The following is a 22,617-nucleotide window of genomic DNA, read 5'->3' on the forward strand; positions in this document are numbered from 1 at the left end:
TGCACATTAGAATGAACTTTTGACATTTGTCAACTACAAAGCAGCGCATGAATTTGAAAATTAAATGTCAAATGGCTTTGCATTATCATTTTAATATTGACATCGAATGTGCACATCAGGTACATGAAAATGAAAATGCTAATCATTAGAATTGCATTTGAATTTGAATATTGTCTGAAAGAATGCATGCAAAAGTGGAACATGCAATTGCAATCTCATATTGCATTAGCATTTGAATTCAGTCAGCTATATGCTTCCATACCCGTGAGTCCTCCTCTCTAAAGAACTGAACCTGCCATTCTCCACCAGGCGAGCAGACACTCAGACACTTCGAGACTCGGCAGCGTGCGTCTCAGTCAGTAGAAAGCCACAGCAGTATCTCGCAATACTCATTTTATGACTAACACATTACAGCACTTAGCTATCCAGTATCAGCTAACCAACGTTTCGTTTTTCTGGATTTAAACCAATAGATTACTTGCCGTAAAGTAGACATAGTTCGCTAACTTAGCTTGCTTGCTAGCTAGCATCGTTGTATTGACCGGTAAGTACACAGCAGGAGAGATGCTAGGGAACTAGCTACTAAGCTAGCTAGCCACATTTGGAAGCAGCTAACTAGCTCGTGTTAGAAGTTAGCTAGCTCGCTTTAAATGCAGCTTCATAAAACATTTGTCTCTGAAATGAAACCTAGCTAAGCTAGTTAGCTGCTGTAGGTAGCGGACTTCTTCCTGCTAGTTGTGTTGATATGCAGACGGTACTAGAAGTTAGCTACCAGTATATGTAGCTAACGTTCTCCAACTCTATACAACATTGTTAACTAGCTTACTTATTATTTGCAACTGTGTGTTATGTGTTACAGCAAGTAAAGATGCCACAGAAGCGCCGTTCACAGTCTTGGACAGAGTTAAAACAACAAGGCAACGAATGCTTTAAAACAGGCCAATATGGGGAGGCTGTCCTTCTCTACAACCAGGCTATCACAGAGGTGGAGAAGTCAGGTAACAGTTATGTCATTCTCTACAACCAGGCTATCACAGAGGTGGAGAAGTCAGGTAACAGTTATGTCATCCTCTACAACCAGGCTATCACAGAGGTGGAGAAGTCAGGTAACAGTTATGTCATCCTCTACAACCAGGCTATCACAGAGGTGGAGAAGTCAGGTAACAATTATGTCATCCTCTACAACCAGGCTATCACAGAGGTGGAGAAGTCAGGTAACAGTTATGTCATCCTCTACAACCAGGCTATCACAGAGGTGGAGAAGTCAGGTAACAGTTATGTCATCCTCTACAACCAGGCTATCACAGAGGTGGAGAAGTCAGGTAACAATTATGTCATCCTCTACAACCAGGCTATCACAGAGGTGGAGAAGTCAGGTAACAGTTATGTCATTCTCTACAACCAGGCTATCACAGAGGTGGAGAAGTCAGGTAACAGTTATGTCATCCTCTACAACCAGGCTATCACAGAGGTGGAGAAGTCAGGTAACAGTTATGTCATCCTCTACAACCAGGCTATCACAGAGGTGGAGAAGTCAGGTAACAATTATGTCATCCTCTACAACCAGGCTATCACAGAGGTGGAGAAGTCAGGTAACAGTTATGTCATCCTCTACAACCAGGCTATCACAGAGGTGGAGAAGTCAGGTAACAGTTATGTCATCCTCTACAACCAGGCTATCACAGAGGTGGAGAAGTCAGGTAACAATTATGTCATCCTCTACAACCAGGCTATCACAGAGGTGGAGAAGTCAGGTAACAGTTATGTCATCCTCTACAACCAGGCTATCACAGAGGTGGAGAAGTCAGGTAACAGTCAGCTACCAGCCAGTCAAGTGTGCTGCTGTTACCACCCGGTGCGCATGCACTGGTAGCACGAAATGACTAGCTAATCACCATCTCTGTTATGTCATGTAGCTAATCACCATCTCTGTTATGTCATGTAGCTAATCACCATCTCTGTTATGTCATGTAGCTAATCACCATCTCTGTTATGTCATGTAGCTAATCACCATCTCTGTTATGTCATGTAGCTAATCACCATCTCTGTTATGTCATGCCCACACAGGAAAGAAGAACCCGGACGACCTTAGTATCCTGTATTCGAACCGTGCGGCTAGCTATCTGAAAGATGGAAATTGTGGGGAATGTGTAAAGGACTGCACAGTGTAAGTAGGCTTGTTGTCACTTATAGTAAGACAGTAAGTAGAAGAGACTTGAATTGAATATAACGTTATTGTCCACCAAGGTGGAAAATTGTCTTCGGCTCACCAAACAGAAAAATCAACACAAGAAGCCAGAAGGCAACCGGCACGACATAAAACAACAACAGGCATAGACAGGGTTGCACATTAGAAATACATCAAAACAGTTAATGTCTGTGGCTTCTGTCTTGTTGGTTACTTTGCAGAATTAAGGATACTAATAGCACTTGGAATGAAGGACTTCTTGAATATATTTCTAGTTACCAGGGGGACTCTATAGCGCTTCCCAGAGCTCAAGAGCTCAAACTGTCTGAATAAAGGATGGGAGCTGTCTGCCAAGATACTCCTCGCCTTCTTCCTTGTCCTCTCTGTGAGGAGTGCAGTCAAGGGCTTTTGGGGTTTGCCCACTATCTTGCTGGCCATTGACACAATGCGAGAGAGTTTATTCTTAAGTTTGCAGTTCAGGTGACCGAAACAAAGAGGAAAATGAAAAGTTAAAACACTCTCAATAAGAGTTTTGTACACCAGCTCTAAAATCTGCTGACTGACACCGAAGCCCCGGAGTCTTCTCAGAAGATAGAGTCTAGGGCTGGGTATCGCCACTGATTTCCCAAAACGATTCGATTCCGATTCACAGCTCCTGATTCGATTCGATTCGATTCGATTCCGATTCGATTTAGTTACAATATCAATTTTCCTTGAATATGAAGAGTTTCTCAGAACTAATGCTATAAATGGTTCAAGGAACCCTATAACATGTAGCATTGTTAAACATATCAATGTTTACATTAAGAATTGACTCCAAAGCAGTTACATGAATGTACTTCTTATTGGAACATAAATGAACATCATTGACCAAACTTTTTGCTAAATCAGACACTACAAAAAGTGCTTTTTAACGTGCTTTACTGCAGCCAGTGTAAATAAAGGGGCTACAAACATAGCCTATCGGTAAACAAGACATCACATATCCCTCAGGACTGTCTCAAATAGCTTATTTGCATAATATATATATATATACAAAATAAAAATGTGCAAAACTCAAACGAAAATAGTGCAATAGATGAGGGTATTTTGGGGAACAAAAAAACACATTGTAAACCATAATGTCCATGAAACTAAAGCCCTTCATTACTGCTTTCTTACTTTTTGGAGATTGGATGATTTTATTCAGGAATAAACATAATTGGAAAATCAATGATTATTAAAATACTGTAGTATACAGTAACAATAAGTTAGTGGAAACACCACAAATCTACGGAACCACTTATTGAGTCATCACCCTGACGTGAAACATGGAAAAGAGGATCCGAAACAAGGAATTGGAATTGGCATTGAATTGGAATTGGCATTGAATTGGAATTGGGGTGGCATGGACCCTGCGACATACCAGCGTCATGTCCAGGGGGTGTACTTGTACATCAAGCCGCCTCACGCTACAGAAACAGGAGATAGGCTCCTGCCCCCTATGGGCCGTTAGGCTCCAGAACCATCGGTTCACAAGGCTACTTATGTGGTCTTGACTACCTGTCCACTTTCTCACCTAGTTCTTGCTGTCTCTCTCTGGTGTGCCGACACCATCCTGCTCTCTCTCCTTCTCTCCCTCTCTATCTCTCTATCCTCCTCCTCTTTTTTGCTGTCAACCAAAAGGCAAACATAACAACCAGAGTATTTCTAATCTAATAAGAGGTATAAATTGATCCATATCAATTTATAACATAATTATAATAGCTTTTGGATTGCTGTGGGCAATGCAGTCAGATAAATTAAAAAACAGACATTTCCAATGCTTCAATCCACTGTCCATGTACTGTAAATATGCTATTATGGTATTACCATGAAGCCCAATTCTAGCAGAATAAGAAAGATTGTATATCTACTTTAACTAAAATAATAAAGTCAAGTGCATCCAGTTAGCTCTTTAGCTGACAAGTGTCTCATCACCTCTGAGCTAGCTAGCTAGCTTGCTAGTTCTTTGACTATTTACACCATGGAATTATAGTCACACACTTTCTAGTCACAATAATAACGACCAATTTTAACCAACGTTCTCTGTCAGAACACTCAGCAAGTATATTTGCTAACGTTTCAACTTGCTTACTTTCATCTGCAGACATCTCACGCACACTCGCGCACACACTCGTCTCGCGCACAATCTTGTATTATTCTCTAGCGCGGCACAGTGCGAAACGAAGTGCGGAGATAGGTTTGACTATGCGAGACTACTGGCGGACTAATGGCAATGTATGCCATTGGTTCTCTAAACCCTCTGAATGCTTAAATTAGGCTAACATAACAATATTGCAGAACATAAAAATGCATGCTGCTAATACCGACGCTTGCATTAGAGCGATGCGCACATTTTGCACTATAGCTGTCCAGCCTCAGACTCTCGGAAAACAGCAACCAATTACATTTCTTTACTCGCATCAAAACCTGAGAAACACTGCCTGCCTGCGTTAGATCCCATCACTATTTCACTTCAACTTTACGTTTTGACGCCTCTTAATAGCCTTTCTCCTTTCGGACTTTCAGCATGCGATCTACCAGAGAGCCATGATGAGATGTAAACACTGCTATTTAGAGACCAAGAGACCAACAAAACACGCATATTCCTACACTAGCAACGTAGCCCTCACAAGGCTAGGCTAGGCTAAAAAACAACTAAACACAAGTTGAATGACACGCGCAGTTGACGTCAATTTGCGTTTATTTGAATGGAAAAGAATGTTAACGGTCCTAATATTAAAAATCGAATTTGACCCTTGGAAACGAATATTTGAATAATCGATTATTCTGTCCCATCCCTAATATTAATATTATGCTTGTGTATTATGTAGGCTATATTGTTTTTCTGTGCGTGGTTAATTCAAAAACAACAACAAATAGTGCTACAGAACCGACATTAGTTCTGTCCGTTAATTTGTGTTTATTTGAATGGAAAAGAATGTTAACGGTCCTAATGTTAAAAGTCTACTTTGACCCTTGGAAACGATTATTCGAATAATCGATTATTCTGTCACATCCCTAATTCACAGTAGATGTTGGCCATCAAGTAGAACTGGCTCAGTTTCCAGATCTTGCTTGGTACACATGATTAGTTATTTGGTCTTAGCCATGTTGATTTCCAGATGGCTAATGTTACACCACGATTCTTGTTACCATTTTCTATAGAGCAGTGCTCTATTCCGTACGTTCCCTCCACTCACTTTCTCCTCAATGAAAGGTTGAAACAACTTGGTATATGCCACGTTAATTAGAAAACAAATTGATTGTATGATATCACTAAGCACGTTGGGTAGTTGTCAGTTAGTGTTTCTTTATAAAGGTCCCTTGGACGACCATTTGCTGTGCATTTCTCAGTCACTTTCCTTGGTCTTAATTTGAACATAGTTGTTACGACTGAAGTTCTAGGACGTCTCAACGTCATAAACAAAGCCATAAACATAAGGCCACTTCAAAGAGGACAGAGTCGCTGGGTGCCAATACAAAATGTTCTTTATTTTACATTAACACTAGTGGGCCACTACAAAACACACATACCCATACAGATAATAATAATAATAATAACAACTTGGATTTCTATAGCGCCTTTCATAAAACCCAATGACGCTTTACAATTCTAGAGGAAATGGAAGACAGACAAAACAGAAAACAAACAAAGCAAAACAGAAACAGTGACTAGGGGCCAAAGGCCTTGGTGAACAGGAGGCCGTTCCTACAACCCTGATATATCTGATCCAGGTTTAAATCAGATCCAGGCGCTAATTTCAGCTTGCGTTCTGTTCCATCAATGTGGCTCAAATAATTTGCTGCTTGGTTGCTATGCAACCAATCCTTCTGAACAAACCTGGTAGCGAGCAGGTTTACAGGCTGGTCTAGGTAATACGTGCGTCAAAAATGTCTTACAGGCGGAAACTACATCCCAAACGACAGTTCCGTCAAGTGTCTTTTAGGAAATATTAATTCCCACTTTTTACGAGATAGTTTGATTGTGTGATAGATAGATAATTTGGTATTTTGAAAGTGTGATAGATAGATAGATATAAAAAAGGGTAACAAATAATAATAGGTGTGTCTATCAACTTGCATTGCCACCATCACAGTGGTATGTTTGGCAGCAAGCTAGAGGTCCGAAGGTTGCCGGTTCGATACTTGATTTAATTTAATGTTTATTTTTTTTACATTTAACTGAAGCCTTCATGCAAATATATATTTACTATATATCTGTCTATGTCAGGGGTCGGCAACCTTAAATGTTGAAAGAGCCATATTGGACACACAAAAAAAAAAGATCTGTCTGGAGCCGCAAAAATTAAAAGCCTTATATAAGCCTTATAATGAAGGCAACACATGCTGTAAGTGTCTATATAAGCTATATTAGCCTACTATCAAAATTACTAAGTAGGCTACAAATACATAAGCCATAGCACATATGCATACAACCGAATGAAAACGTATTGTGCTTTACAAAAGTGAAACACTAGGATAGCGTAAAGGGGGTCTGGGGGGTTGCCCCCCAAAACATTTTTAACAGAGTAGATGCAATTTCGTGTATTCTGGTGCCTTTTAACAGGTGGGTTGATACTTTTATCTGGCTATACTAGCATGAGAAAAAATATGGATAAGTTTGTAATTTCATCCGGAGGAAGTGAGCAAACCAAGAGATCGTCAGCCAAAAAATAGACAAATCTACAGACTGTAGACTACAGTACCAAATGAAAACTAGCCTCCCTCGTCCTCTTTTCACTATTTTAAGTTAAACCCTCTCAGACCCATAGGAGTGCCGGCGCTCCCAAATATCATACCTTCTTTAGAAGTTCATAATTCGGAAACGGTTTGAGCTAAAGACAAGCCGCTTTTTGCATTTAAAAGTAGGCAAATAGCGCTCACCGGGAAGCTCCCGTTCATCAATGTGTGTCGCCGATGTCCGTATATAAATCTAGCCACAAAGTTGTAGACAATGTGGATAGTTTCTTGCTTTGCCTTAGGGATGCTCCGATTTATCGGCCACCGATTTAAATCGGCCGATTTCACTCCAAATGACTGGATCGGTGATCGGCAAAAATGGCCGATCGCAAAAACAGATCTTTTTTCCTTTTTTTTTCTTCCTGGGGAAGACAGATAACTGAACAGAAAAACATAGGAGGACGTAACAGCATGTAAACCATGAAGGCCACGTTTATGATGTCTTTTATACAGCCATATCGACTGACTTGGGCTTCAGGCCCTAACTGGGTGATAGGCCAGACTTTTACTATGCCATAAAAATGGGTCTGCGTTTGCTTGGTGCCTAATGGATCAAAACTTTTGTCTAAAAAGCAAAAAATATGTAGGCTATCCAGTCAGTAGGCCTACAGTTATGTATTTAAAAAAAAATCGGTATCGGTATCGGTTGATCTTGAGGAAAAAAATCGGTGATCGGTATCGGCCCCAAAAATCCAGATCGGAGCATCCCTACTTTGCCTGCCGCAGTACTTCGTCAATCCCTTTGGATATAGGTCTACTCTTGAAAAAAAAACGTCACATCCAGTCTCATGTTGGGTCCAGTCAAAATGTATAATACTAGTCATGTGCCAACATATCCGAATCCTATTGGCCCTCGTACAACATTACAGCGTAAGCAGGGAGTTGTAGTTCAAGGAGAGAGACCGCGGCAACGTAAAAAATAAATAATCGTTGTTAATTTCCATTTGTGGTCAAAGCCACAGGGAGCCACTGAAGATGGGCAAAAGAGCCCCATAAAATGCGTGCACGCGAATTTTTTTATAATTTCTTAAATAGCGGTTAAGTCATTAAAGCCGAGCAGGTGATTTTATATAGAAGGTGATCAAATACCAATATTGTTATGTACGACAGTATGTCATTGCAGCACTTTGTTGCACTTTACGACGTCACGTTCTGTACGTCCGTTAGAGCTTTACGAACGTGTGTGTGTGTTGTCAGAATGAATGGCACTTGACAGTAAACGGAGCTCAGTTTGTATACCTGTGTGGATCTACATTTATTAGCATAACACAAACATAATAAATTAGATAGAACAACCCTGTTCATTAATGTTCATTAATGCTTGAGTTCATGTTCATGTTCGCACTGTTACTGTGTTGTGTGCCAATGCACCCCTGTGATTGGTGGAGGTCACAGGGGGGGGCGGGTGCTGTGTGTGTTGTTGAGTCCGTTGGGAGAGAGAGCTCGGGTGAACTAAGAAAGTTGTGTATGAGATAGTTTACAATTAAACGCACAGATTACATGAGAGAAGCTATCTGTCATTATTTCAACCACTGTCCAAGTGGGGACGTTACAATACTTTCGTTTTAGAACGAAACGTTAGCCGCTAGCAGCGTTTTTAGCAGTCACCATTCTTGAGAAAAACATTGATACAAACAAACATTCAAATACTTGTGTCGTCTTGAATTTTTTTCCGATTTCAATGTATGACGCATCATTTGAAAACTTACCATCTGTAGTTTCAGACTATGTAAACAAACGAAGAATTACGTAAGCAAATGGTTATTATTTATCTGGTATAGATACCACTTCTGCGCCGAATGTACCGCCGCCGGCACAAATCCGCACCCGACATTGTAATTACCGTAATTTCTGAACGGTTTGTGCTATCGCAAAAATTCCAACTGTCCCTGAAAGCTGAGATGTTGCACTTCAACCAACATATAGGGTATTAAGGTAAAATGTGACGTGACGACATTCTCAGAGTCAGTTTACTCACAGTGATTGGCGGAGCGTTCAGGGACACATGCTTTTTTTCTCCGGTCATAATAACTTGCTGCCTTTCTGCGCAGTAGGGGTGGGCACCAATGATTGACGATCGATAATTGATCGATAAGGATCTTGGTCGATCACAAAATATTTTGCTCGATAATCATTAATAAATTGGATTTATAAAAAAAAAAAAATAAGGACACTAACGTTTTCAGTCATCCTCCTATTTGTGAGTAACTGTTTTTTTACTGCTCCTATGGTGAGTTACTTATTTTCTATATTTTTATTTATAACGTAAAATGTGTTTTTAAGTTAAACAATTTAGGCTACTCACTGCCTTGTTTAAGAGGATTGTTATCTGACTGTAGTGTCTAGTTTGAATGTGAATGAATGAATGTGTGCAATAGCAACACAAATGAAGTTTTCTCCCCAAGAAAAACATGCTTGTTATTTCTGGCCTTTTTTTTTTTTTTTTTTTTTTATGAAAAAAAAGCGTATCAATTAATCGATAATTGATCGTTAATTCTTGCGATTATCGAAAAAGAAATTTTGATCGTTTGCCCAGCCCTACTGCGCAGCCTGAATCAAAGTGGACTATATCAATTAGTGGCGGAGGAAATTCATTCGTGGAGGCCCGCCACCAATAAATGCATATAGAGGAAACACTGTAATCTATGCCAAACCCAGGGTCCAGTTAGAAGGACATCATTTACTAGTCAGAAAGGCTTCAAACACCATTGTAATTGTGTCAGTTCTTGTAAATTAGCCTACACCATCATTTTATAGCCTACATACTTTTTTAGATTAGATTAGAGTCAGATAACGAAATGCAGTAAAAGGTGTGTCAGAAGAGGGTGTGTTGGACGTAGACCCCGTCAATTACTCTGCCCCTTTGTCTATGCGGCCGCTGTCCAGGGTGCTGAAGGCCAGGTTTACCCGGGCCTGCGTACGGGTCACCACACTTCCTCCTCCTCAGCTCAAGATTGGGGTCCCCAGTGTTTCCTCCAGGATTTTTCACATTAGTGGCGGAGCGGTCCTCTTTTTTTTCGCTCAAAAGCCTCCCTCGTCCTCTTGCGCTCAAAACAAAGACGTAATTTCACCAAAAACTAGACGGTGGCAACAATTATAATTTCTTAAATAGCGGTTAAGTCATTAAAGCCGAGCAGGTGATTTTATATAGAAGGTGATCAAATACCAATATATCCTACAGCTGCAGCGGAACATGCGGAACGCGCATTACACACACACACACAGAAAGATCAATACGAAGTAGGCCAGTGGTGTAGTCTACGTGATACGCAGGACTACGCCGTATACCCACTAGGAAAGGCCAAGGATTTCCTTATACCCACTTAAAAATGTGTGAGGATACGTAACGGCGTTTTGTGACAGAACTTTCACTTTCATTCATCAAATTCACCCCGTCTGTGTTACGAAGCGCTTGACTTTTGGACCATTGGGACTGACTAGAGCGTCATATACCATCAACGGGGGGAAATGCGACATGAAATATATCAAAATGCAGCACTACCATGCACAGATCAGCCTTATAACATGTCATGTTATATATATAACGTTAGACAGGGAGCGCAGATGTATTTTTATGAACGATATGAGGCTGGGAGGGAAAACCACAGTATACCCACTAGAAAAAACTAGACTACACCACTGAAGTAGGCCTACGTGAGAGGACACGCACAAAACCGGCTAACGTTACTCATTAACTGTTTACACAAGTAAAATCACAGTGTGACAGTCAGATGGAGCATTCGGTAAACAACAACAGCAAGGTAATGCTATCAGTTGAGTTAAAGAAAACAAACTCTTACCTTTGAGGACACCAACATGAGCCCTGCTTACCCGTACCTCCGCCGTTCTGTTCGTGGTGATTTTAGAGGCAATAGATTATTTTTGCCCCGCGCATATTGCTATGAATAGTTCGAAGCTAGGTGCTTGCACGTTAGGTGCGAGAATGCTCGGTTAACCTATTAGTGGGAACATTATTTGTTTCACAAAATAGGCTGATTTAGTTGACCATGAACATCAGAGACATACATTACGAATGTTCATTTAAAATACTCTATACTGAGCACTGGTATAAGAACATGAACCAGAGAACAGCAGTAAATGCAATAACCCACAGTCGTCGCTGATGATGTTGCATTTTCGATTAGGATACGTATGGGATTAAAGGGACGGGCGACGGGCTAAGAGAGAGAGAGGGAAGGGATTTCCTGAAATCCAAATGTCCCGCTAAATTCGGACCAATCACAAAACTGTTTTGCAAGCGCGTCGCCTCGCCTGTTGAGAGCGGTTCAGTCTCGATTGCAGTGCGAACACAAACGACGAGGTTAATTGCAACATTGTAACATATTGTAAATAACTACGCCCTAAATCGTAACGAAATGTAGGTCTGGAAGCGGCCTAAATCTAGCTTCAATCTGCTTTTTTTCTGTTCTCCGGTCATAATAACTCGCTGCCTTTCTGCGCAGCCTGAATCACAGTGGACTGTCTGAATCAATTAGTGGCGGAGGAAATTCGTTCGTGGCGGCCCGCCACCAATAAATGCATATAGAGGAAACACTGGTCCCTCTCGAAAGCCCCGAGGCAGGCGTCCCGTCTGGACAGCGCGTCTGCGTTCCTGTGCTCCTTCCCGGGCTGGTGGTCCACCTGAAAGTTGTAATCCTGTAGTAGGAGGAACCACCGTGTTACCCTGGCGTTAGTGTCCTTCGCCATCTGCATCCACTTCAGCGGCGCGTGGTCTGTCACCAGGGTGAAAGACCTCCCCAGGAGGTAGTTTAATTTGATGGCCAGGGCCTCCTTCTCCAGCGTCAAGTAGGCCCCCTCGTGGGGTAGGAGTTTTCGGCTGATATACATTACCGGGTGTTCCACACTCCACCGGGCCTGCGACAGCACCGCTCCGAGACCCCCTTCCGAGGGGTTATTAGGACAGAGCTAGAACATAGGGCTTACCTGAGGTTTTCAAACGCCTCCTCGGCCTCCGCGTTCCATATTACCCGGTCAGGGAGCGCCTTCTTGGTCAGCTCGTGTAGTGGGCTGGCTAGGGCTGCGAGCCCTTAGTCAGGTCAAGGGTGGATATGAACCGGGCGGGGCCCAGCCTCTCAATGAGCTCATCCACCCGGGGCATGGGGTACGCGTCAAACTCGGACACCGCATTCAGTCCCCGAAAGTCGTTACAGAACCGGTACGTCCCATCCGGCTTCGATACCAGCACCACCGGGCTGGACCATGCGCTGTGCGATGGCTCAATGACTCCGAGCCGCAGCATTCTGTCGACCTCCTCTCAGACCACCGCCCGGCGGGCCTCTGGGATGCGATAGGGCCGGATGTCATGACGAGCCATCGTAGTCCGTCTCGGCGTCTTGGAGCCCCTTAGTCTGGCTCGGGCTCAGCTGGTCCCCCTTGGGCACTTGGGGTATTTCGGGCTGGGTGGTCTGCGCCAGGAGGGCCGGTGCCTGGGGATGGGTTAGACGTTGATGTGGTATATTTGGGGCGGTTTCCGCCGCCCTGGCTGTCTGACCCGGTAATCGACCACCCCCACCCTTCCAACTATTTCATATGGCTCCTGCCACTTGGCCTAAAATTTGCATTCGGAGGTGGGGACCAGTACGAGGACCCACTCCCCCGACCCACTCCCCCGGCTGAAACTCTCTCATCTGCGCTCCACATGCTCGATGACCGTCCGGTGCGGGGAGGGTCGGCTCTCCCAGGTCTCCCTCGCGATGTCCAAGAGCTCCCTCGGTCGCCGGCCATAGAGGAGCTCGAAGGGGGAGAACCCGGTGGAGGCTCCCATGATTAAAATAAATATATATGAGCAATAACATATTTGTGTTGCAGCAAGCACAATACAACCAACTTGTCGGTCTGAAGCGACAATACTGGGATCATTCGTGATTGGGTTACAATCAGTCAAATACGTACTAAGCGAACATGTGTGTAAGACACAAATAAACTTGGATTTCATGCATTTCAAGTGGCATATTTGTAATCATGACGACGTAGCCTTGTCTAAGAATGCATTTCACCATGTTAATTCCCAGTATTGTGAAAATACCACCGCTCATCCGTGATCAGACTTAGCTGGGGTGCTGCAACTGAAGAGTATCAAATAGAGTGCAAAAAAGCAGCATCTGCACACTCAAATATGTGCAAAAAACGATGTTTATTGCAAGCTTTCTGTTCCCAGGCTATCGGACAATGTAATCAACAGCTGTATGACAAGTTTGTATGACGCAGTTTGACGAGGCTGAAAGCGCACAGGGTTGCCAGATGGGATTGACAATTTACAGCCTAAACTTTCTATAACCTCAAAATCAAGTAGCCCATTCGGCGGTAACCCGCCCCATCTGGCAACCCTGGACGTGCAATGCATTTTGGGGATTCAGTACCCCCGTAGTGTCCAGTCGTATCATACTTAAATAAAGTATATATGTTACGATACATGTGGGAAATCGGTACATGTGGGAAAACTAGGGTTAGGGTTAGGTGCTAGGGTGCTACGGTTAGGGTTAGGGGTAGGGTTAGGGTTAGGATTAGGGTTAGGGTTAGACATGCCAGCATGTACCAAGTCGATGTAGCACTTAACCCTAACCCTAGTTTTCCCACATGTACCGTATTCCCACGGAATGTACCGTAATATATATACTAAATTTCTCACATACTCAAATCTCACATACTGTACAGTGTGAACGCTCTCGCATACTCAAATCTACGTCATATCTAGTATGAGTAGTATGCTAGTATGCCATTCCGAACACAGCGACAGTAATGGGGCAGGGATATAACATAGTCTCCTCATATACCACAATGCCTTCTGATATTAGCTTTTAGCACCGTTACCCAAAAGCTAAAAGCCCTCTTGGTTTCTTATTCCGCTAATACTGGTTCCAACAAGTTCCCTTTTCCCTTTAACTAGTAAACTGACAATGTGTGGGCTTTGATTAACATATCAGTCAGTATCATCTTTTCCTAATAATGTACTAGAATGGAATAGTATGTTAAGGAAATTATTTTTCATAGACATCTGCAACTGTATGTACAGATGACAAACCAACAACCTCTGCCAGTTCTATTCCAACCAAGAATACATACAGCAGTAGCGCAGTGATGATATGCAGTGATGACGCAACATAACAGTAGACCAAGACCAGTACCACAGTTGAATCTTTAACTGGGCATGGGTCCTCCTACGATTTACATGTACAGCAGTGAGATTGGAATGGTTTCTTTGTCTTGGCTTTCCATACTGTCCCATTAACACTCCTATCTAACACCGTTGTCCTTCCCCAGATCCCTGGATCTTGTTCCCTATGGCCTCAAGCCTCTGCTCCGTCGTGCTACAGCTTATGAAGCTCTGGAGAGATACAGGCTAGCCTATGTGGACTACAAGACAGCCTTTCAGATAGACTGTCATATACCAGCGGCTCAGGACGGCACTAACAGGTACATGTCATTATTGCGTCCTTCATCCACTGTTTGTAGGCTAGTAAATGCCCTTGGGAACTTCACTTAAAGCTGGGTACACACATAAGGATTTTGAAAATCTTATTTTCCCATTTCAGCACCCCACAGACATAAAGATTATCGTTACGACAGACTCCAGACTCTCTAGAGTCTCGTTCCCCACAACAGAAATCTCGCGTGAACCCATCCTTTTAATATTGCCTTTAAATTACAAAATAATTACATTAAGATTATATCATGATTAAAGCACTTTGAGCTGCAACGTTTGCAGGAAAAGCGCTATACAAATAAAGTTGTTATTATTATTATTATTATTATTATTATTATCTAACGTAGTACCCTGACTGACCTGTACGAGGCAGCCATGTGTGACAGGGCAAATAAAGTGCCGAAGAACGAAAAGAAGAAGTCAGCTCGCTTCTTGATTGGCTACATTCCATCCACGTCACAATCGGACTCGCAACTCTAGTCGGGAGTTGTCGGGAGTCGGGAGTTGCCCACACACAAGGATTTTTTTTCAAGTATTGAACACGTTTGACATTTACGATTGTCTGCCCCGAAAAAAATCAGAGCAGATTGTCGGGAGAGATTGACTCTTAACACACCTCACACCACAGGATAATCTTATGGGATAATCTTTAGAGCCATCCGATAATCGGGCGTTTTCTGTCTTTGGTCGGAAGGGGGAATATCGGCCCGAAATTGGCCAGATTATCTTTATGTGTGTACCCGGCTTTAGTCATGAAAAGAGGATTTACTGAGACTGTATAATATACAATTTGATAAGTAGCCTCTTACTCCAGAATGACAAAGGTTCTGACTGAATTGGATGGACCCTCATGGAGAGAGAAGCTCCCACCCGTCCCCACTGTCCCGCTGGCTGTCAAAGAAAAGCTGTCTCAAGCTCCAAGCCCAGCACCAACCACACAACACAACGGCACCAGGGGAAAAGAGAAGTCCGGTATGAGGCACTAATATCTTGAAAAAGACTTGGGATGTACTGATTGATCGGCCAGCAATCGATATTGACCAATTGCTTAAAAATAAAATAAAGAACTTGATTCAGCATGTGTCTCCTTACTGTTATTCTACAGGTCTTTGCACACCAATAAGTTTTTTTCGCATGCATATTTTTAAATCCGTCATCCGGAAGAAAATGTTACGCACAGAGACCTTGCACACTGACCTCCGATGCGTTTTATTAACTCATTGACTGCCAAAGACGCCAATTGGCGTCTTATAGAATAGTAACGTTGACTGCCAAAGACGCCAATTGGCGTCTTATAGAATTTTTTTTTTTTTTCGCGGGGATCGCGTTATTGACATGTTCTACACCTAGCGAGTGAATTTCAGACTTGGGTGTAATGTATTTCGGTCCCAGATGGGGGCAGTAGTTCGATAAAAGCCTGGAGAAGGAAGTGGCTTGCTGTGGGTTGTAGTAATGGCGAAACGGATCAGGGTATGTGCCAAACGCGGCGCGGAGCATTGCGGCGCGGAGCATTGCGGAGCAGCGCGGCCATCGCGCGACTCTTCAAACAGTTCAGAGTCGGATGATACAGAAAAAGTGCAGAAAAATAAAATAAAATAAAAAGTTCTGCAGAAAAAGCTCGTTTTCTCTGTTTATTGGTCAAAATCAGGTGTTTTTGCTGAAACCACCCTATGTTCTACGGCCGATTTCTAAACACTCAAAGAGGCTAGAAACAAACTTTCTTTTTCTGATGAAAGAAGAGAGTCTAAAGTTTTGGTAGATATGTTCAATGTTTATGTAGTCCGAAAATTCAATATTTGGTGGGTCTTCAAAGTTCAGCGAAAATGCCCCAAAAGTCTGGCAGTGTGGAGCTCTCCGCTCTGAACATGGCTGGCAGTCAAAGAGTTAAAGTCTGATGCGTTTATTTGTTATATTGACATTGCGAAATGTCGCAATATGCACTCTACATTCTAAATGCTTGACTTAGCAAAAGGTACAAACAACTGAGAGCAATATAACTAAAACCAAATGGTAGACTACATCAGGGGGAAGAACCCCTTTCAACTGTCCTCGGTTGTGAAGAAAATAGCTTAAACATTTTGGAAATTAACCATGGCCGACAACTATATGCTTATATGTTAACTTATTTTCCATGAACAAAATCGGTTGGGAAAACAAACTTTCCTCATTCTTGACGATGATTTTGTGCTCCTGTCACTTCTGCCCGGACCCTGCCCTTCTGGTAGACTACATCAGTAGAATGTATTATCAGTAGAAAAGTACAATAAAGCTTTATTTCTTCAAACAAAGTGTGGTGCGATCTGTAAACATACCATCTGTAGACTCTCCGCTCAGGGTTGCCAGATGGAATTGGCAATTTCCAGCCTAACCACAGTCTAAAAACTGCTGAATCCACCAAAAACCAGCCCATCTGGCAACCCTGTCTCCGCTGCTTCAGAGTCTTCCACTTGATGCGCAAAACAGGCCAGGGTTTGTCACATGTACCTATATGATACATTGGCAGTCTGTGACAGTGTGTGCACCTGCCCTTCTGCCTGAATTTGAGTATGATGCTACCCAATGAATGTTATTGTTTAGTGCCGTAAGCTATCGTGGTATTATATTGTGTGAATTATCATCTGTATGTTGTTTTTCCTTCACTCGACTAATCACCGAGATAATACTTGAGACATGTACTTCCGTAAGCATTAATCCAACTGTCCTGCAGTTTTCATTTGACGATGTGTCCCTCTATTCATAGTTTGCACGTGTCGTCACGGCATAATGGGAACGCCCACCTGGCGGGCAAAACAAATCTTTCTTCCACTGCCTGCCAGCTATTTTATCAGGTTTTGACCAAGTAGGCCTAATTAGTTGTTTGACAAAATGCTGGATAGTTGCTGTGCAATCGGGTGCACTAACCGACGAGGAGACAACCCTGGGTTGTGCTTCTACAGAATTCCGTCAGAAAAAGAACCCAGAGAGGAGAAGATTGTGGATTTGTGCTATTAGACGTGCCTCAGTCCCTGTGGAGGGCAAACCTTCAAAGTACACACGTCTCTGCAGCGAACATTTCAAAGATAAACTCAAGTAAACACTGATTATTTTAATTATTTACGTAGGCACTTTACTCTATTATACTGAGCCAATTACCACTATTGTCATTGTTCATATTGTATTCCACCCCTGTACATTGTACATTTCAAATATTTTATCTAGTATTTTTTGTATATATAGTAATCTTTAATCTTGTCGTATCATATTGTTATTTATTGTTTTTGTTTGCTATGCACCATGAATGAGAGGGAAACGCAATTTCAGCCCTCTGTATGTCTGTACATATATTGGATTGACATTAAAGCTGACTTTGACTTTGACTAATTATTCTATTTTTAGTCATTTGTAGTCTTTGCATAATCGTTCTGACATGGTTTGTTTTTGTGGACGCTACCAGCTTGGAGTTGGTTGTGTGCGTCCTTTAGCTAGCTAGCTAGCTAGCTAACATTAGCGTTATTGACCCATCCAGATCGAAAAAACAGATAACTGTCTGTACTTTTGTACGCTTTCATCTTGGCAGCAGTGTGAGGGGAAGGATTCTCCACAAGACATATGTAAACATCACCGAACTGGAGCTCTGGCAGCGACTTCGCTGTTTTTAGTGATTGAAATACTGCGGCGGGTGCTGTATATGGATTGCAAGTGTCCAAAATGTGTAGTTTGTTCACATATCTTAGTTTTTCTTCTTTTGAGAGGTGATCTAAATAATTGTTGCTTGAAACAGGTGGGAAAATGACAGGTCGGTGCTGCAGTTCTACGGAGTTTCCACTATATTTTGCCCGCCAGGGCTCTGCGCCAGTCACGTGACTGCAAACTATGAATACCATGGCGGAGTGGTCAAAAACAACTCTCAAAAGGCTTTTGACGGATGTGAAAAACGCAGAAAATCGAACCTGTTCCGAATTTTTTTATGACGGACGAATATTTCGGATTCGGTGTGCAAGCGTGATTGACACAACATGAGTTCAAATTGTTTGTTTAAACGGACGTAAAAAACACATCAGTGTGCAAAGGCCTTACGTCCCCAAAAAACACTTACCTATTTCCATCACTGTGTAGCCTCAGAACTCACTGGGCCCTACATTGTTTTGTTTTACCTGATTTTATTTTTTATTTTATAGAAATAAATAATAAATGTTGTTCCATCTCCTTGTAGTTTATATTATGATTGGATTTGTAAAACTATTGATTTATTTAATGCTACGATACAATTAGGTAAATGAATAACAAAATCTGTATCATTATGAATATCTGCTATTGGTTGGATTGGAATTTTCATATGGGTGCATCCCTAAAAAAATAATCTTCTCTTTTAAGTAGTTCTAACATGCTGAAAATACTGATAAACATACTATAAACATTATAGTAATTGGAATAGAATCTTATTAATAGGGATGTTCCGATATTGATATCGCATATCGCCGGATCGCAGATCGCACCAGAAAAAAAATAGGCAGCGATCTGGGGCTCGCGATCCGGCGTGTCACTCACGTGATGACAACAGTAGTAGTCAGTGGTCACGAGCATGAGAGTTGGCTAGTAGCTACCTGTGTGTAATGAGTCTCACAATGTCATGATGCTAGCTGGTGAAATCATAAACCATTTGTTTACGTAATTTTTCGGTTGTTTACATAGTCTGAAACTACAGATGGTAAGCTTTCAAATGATGCGTCATACATTGAAATCGGAAAAAAGTTCAAGACGACACGAGTATTTGAATGTTTGTTTGTATCAATGTTGAATGGTGACTGCTAAAAACGCTGCTAACAGCTAGTGGCTAACGTTTCATTCTAAAACGAAAGTATGTTTACAAGCCAGGTATCACTTACCGGTAGCCTCTGGCAACAGTGAATCCAACCCACAGATTATAAGTATTTAGTGATCGTTAAACTTGTATATTATATCGTGTGGTACTTAAAACAAGTTGCCTGTTATGAAAAAAATGAAAAGCAGATATTGTTGACACCCCTTTGATTCTGCAACTGGTTTCTGGTCTCACCAGCAGCGTCACTAGGCTACACTTTTAAAAAGGGTGCTATAATTGATTTTCCATTTGTAAGAAAAGATAAATAGAATAAAAACATGAAGGCACTAAAACTAGAAATCAGACAGTAACTCTTTTTTTTTTACAATGCTGAATGCTGCAGTTTAAATTGTTTTAACTTTAAACCAGTTGGTCACTGAGTACTGCAGAGTACTGTTTTGTTGCTTGAATAAAGGCTGGCAGTCTTTAATAGCCAACTGTTGTTGTGGACTATATACTGGGGAAGTATTTGTTATTATTCAGGAGTAAAACAATAAATACAAATATCGGATTGATATCGGTATCGCAGATACCTGAAGCCCAGGTATTGGTATCGGTATCGGTAGTGAAAAAATGGGATCGGGACATCCCTACTTATTAATAATGATTGGCCCGAAGGGGCAATGCAGTTCTAGCAAAGTTAAACAGATTATGTAGCAGACGTGATTCAGCTAGTAAACATGGTGCAGCAACGTCACCCCTAGGAGGCTTGAAGTAGTGTGGCCGTCTGCCAACCATGACCAACGTTTTGGTAGGCTAATGGTTAAGATGCTAGACCTTGGGATTACCAGTTAAAGGGTTTGTGTTCCAGTGGGCCAGGGACATGGACACACTCATTGTACGTAAACCACACACATTTATTATTTCCTTGCTTACTATACAGAAAGTACTACACAAGATAAAGATGGTAATATTTTCTCTTTCAGTCCCAAGAGAGGAGGCCATGAAAAAAGCCTTAGACCTGAAAGAGGAAGGCAATGCACTGGTGAAGAAAGGAGAGCCCAAGAAAGCCATAGAGAAATACACACAGAGCCTCAAGCACAATCCCTCAGAAATCACAACCTACACAAACAGGTGAGGCTCATGCTACTACATCAGGCAGGGTATGTCTGTCATTTGTATAGGCAATACAAATAACCTTACCGTAGTTCCCATCTCCATCGTCATGTGTCTCTATGGACGCAACAAGACATTTTGCATTAATACTGGATGTGTGTGAATTCTACCTAAGGGGTAATGTTTGTCTCTGAACCGTACAGGGCCCTCTGCTACATCTCAGTGAAGATGTACAAGGAGGCTGTGCAGGACTGTTGCGAGGCACTGGGGTTTGATTGTGCTAACATCAAGGCTTTATACCGACGAGCTCAGGCATACAAGGAGCTGAAAGTGAGTACCTTCAGTTGAACAACCGTACCCAACAGGTCCGTTTTCCTGACACAGATTACGCAAATGAATTGCAATTCTAAAATGGACTCACTAAAATGCACTTCTCAGGCATGGTGAATGAAATCCAGCCAAGGTCAATCTCTTTAAATGTCATGCCAATGTCATCTCATTTTACATTTACATTTTTGGCATTTAGCAGACGCCTTATTCCAAAGCGACTTACAATCAATACATCTCAATCTAATTTAGAAAAAGTAGAATTGAGCCTTTTAATTTTGGCTTGAAGATACTTTAAGATGATTTGGGCATGAAATGAAATAGTTTTTTCGCTGCAAAATATTTGCTGCTTGTGGTTGGTGACAGTGGCTACAGTAGAACCAAAGTTTGGTCTGTCCTTGTCTATAGACTGCTCTCAGCATGGTGCGACTAGACATAATAGGATCCAGGTCTCTTTAAAAAAAAATGTGTGACAGTGGTGCTAGGCGATAATCAGAGGACAGAAAAAGGTTATAAATGGTATACAGCCATACTTTAGTTCTACTACATTCTCACTGTTTCTGTAGAAAGGAGGCAGAATGCTAGCTTGCTAAAGTGTACCACAGGTTGTGCCATTTAAGTTAGCGAAGTCAGGACACAACATAAATGCAACCCATAATGATTGGAAACGAACACGTATTGTCGGAGGGCTTGTTAAAACCATCATACTTACAGCACGCTACAAGCCTACCCAGTTTTGAGGCAAGTACGCTTCATCTATGTTTACCTGCTTTCTCATGTGTGTTGAATACATGGTTACTATACAACTGGTAGTCCAGGGCTTTTTCTTGGTTTCTGTTGCAGATGCATACTGTTTTCTTGCCAATAATACGGTGGTTCTACATAATTGCTTTTTTTCTTCAAATGTATAGAAATGTTTGAAACATTTTCTCCATGTAATCCATGTAATGTAGGAATCGAGAACTAAGTAGCCTTATGGAAAGCTAAGCGACGTTTCTTGGTTAGAATTAGGCCTAGTCCTAACTTAAATTAGACTCTCTGGGACTGTCCAGGAACCACCCCAATGTGTATGATGATCTTCCCAATGGCGAAGTGTGTCCAAACCTTTGACTGGTACTGTATTTCATATTGCCCTTCAGGAATACAAAGCCTGTGTTGAAGACCTGAACCGCTTGTTGAAAGTCGAGCCAGATAACAAAGCAGCACAGAAGCTCATGATGGAGGTGCAGAAGAAGAAGTGATCTTGTGACTGTGGGACGTCTGTGACTTGAGGGACCCTTGGCTGAACCAGTGTACATGCCTGAAGTGCCTGTATTCACTCATAGAAGCAGTGTTTCCTGTGTACTGTATGTGCTGGCCTGTTTAGCTCAAACCTAGTCATGATGTGCCGTGTCATATTTATCCACCCTTTTCCTGAAGTATGCCTTTGTACTATTCCCCACATGGATCTCACGTAGGAAATCTGAAATGTTTAAATCAAACCGTTGCTTTTAAAATCTTTGTTGGGAATTGCATAAGTTCATGATGAAGGGTGGAGAAATAGAAAGCAGAAACAGAACTACTAAAGAGGGGGGCACAGTCAATGCATTGCATATATAAACCTTCATCATATACAGTACATGCCTTCATTATGCATCATGCAATCACATGGAACATACTTTTTTAATTTATTCATTGTTACAAAAGGACTAAGCATTTGTACTGTATTTCAGCTGGCTTCAGAAAAGATGGTATAAATTGTTTCATAAAACAACATGTTTTGTTTGTGTCAAGCATGTCATGTTCTCAATAAATGAAACTTCTTCATAGTTATCTTAGTAATTTATGCATTTCTACACACACGGCACATGTCATTGATTAGAGACGCGGTTGGAAACCTGTATTAGTAAATTGTCCAAGGGGATCAACAATGGCAGTCTAGATTACCAATGGTTACTTGGATAAAAAACATGGTTAACCTGCTCTGTATGACATGTTGCATGTTACAATCATTCATAG

At 41.8% G+C, this 22,617-nt stretch overlaps 1 protein-coding gene across 1 annotated transcript; it reads left to right on the forward strand.

The window, feature by feature from the left end:
* The first annotated feature begins 331 nt into the window (after positions 1-331).
* Positions 332-22,567, forward strand: LOC308175651 (mitochondrial import receptor subunit TOM34-like). Its single transcript, XM_080551279.1, has 9 exons — positions 332-355; positions 474-544; positions 860-998; positions 2,068-2,167; positions 14,234-14,386; positions 15,211-15,368; positions 20,163-20,310; positions 20,496-20,622; positions 21,759-22,567. The coding sequence occupies exons 3-9, from the start codon at positions 869-871 to the stop codon at positions 21,858-21,860; spliced, it is 918 nt and encodes a 305-aa protein (XP_080407405.1). The 5' UTR covers positions 332-355; positions 474-544; positions 860-868; the 3' UTR covers positions 21,861-22,567.
* The last annotated feature ends 50 nt before the right edge of the window (positions 22,568-22,617 follow it).

This window comes from Nansenia antarctica (genome assembly GCF_963989245.1).
Source record: "Nansenia antarctica genome assembly, contig: SCAFFOLD_127, whole genome shotgun sequence".
Taxonomy (NCBI): Eukaryota; Metazoa; Chordata; class Actinopteri; order Argentiniformes; family Microstomatidae; genus Nansenia; species Nansenia antarctica.

What these genes read in the sequence shown, in the direction of transcription:
- LOC308175651 (XM_080551279.1), top strand. Translation starts at nt 869, where the DNA reads ATGCCACAGAAGCGCCGTTCACAGTCTTGGACAGAGTTAAAACAACAA. An exon ending in TGTGTAAAGGACTGCACAGT is followed by an intron (nt 2,168 to 14,233) that starts GTAAGTAGGCTT and finishes GTCCTTCCCCAG; the next exon opens with ATCCCTGGATCTTGTTCCCT. An exon ending in CAGGGGAAAAGAGAAGTCCG is followed by an intron (nt 15,369 to 20,162) that starts GTATGAGGCACT and finishes TTTCTCTTTCAG; the next exon opens with TCCCAAGAGAGGAGGCCATG.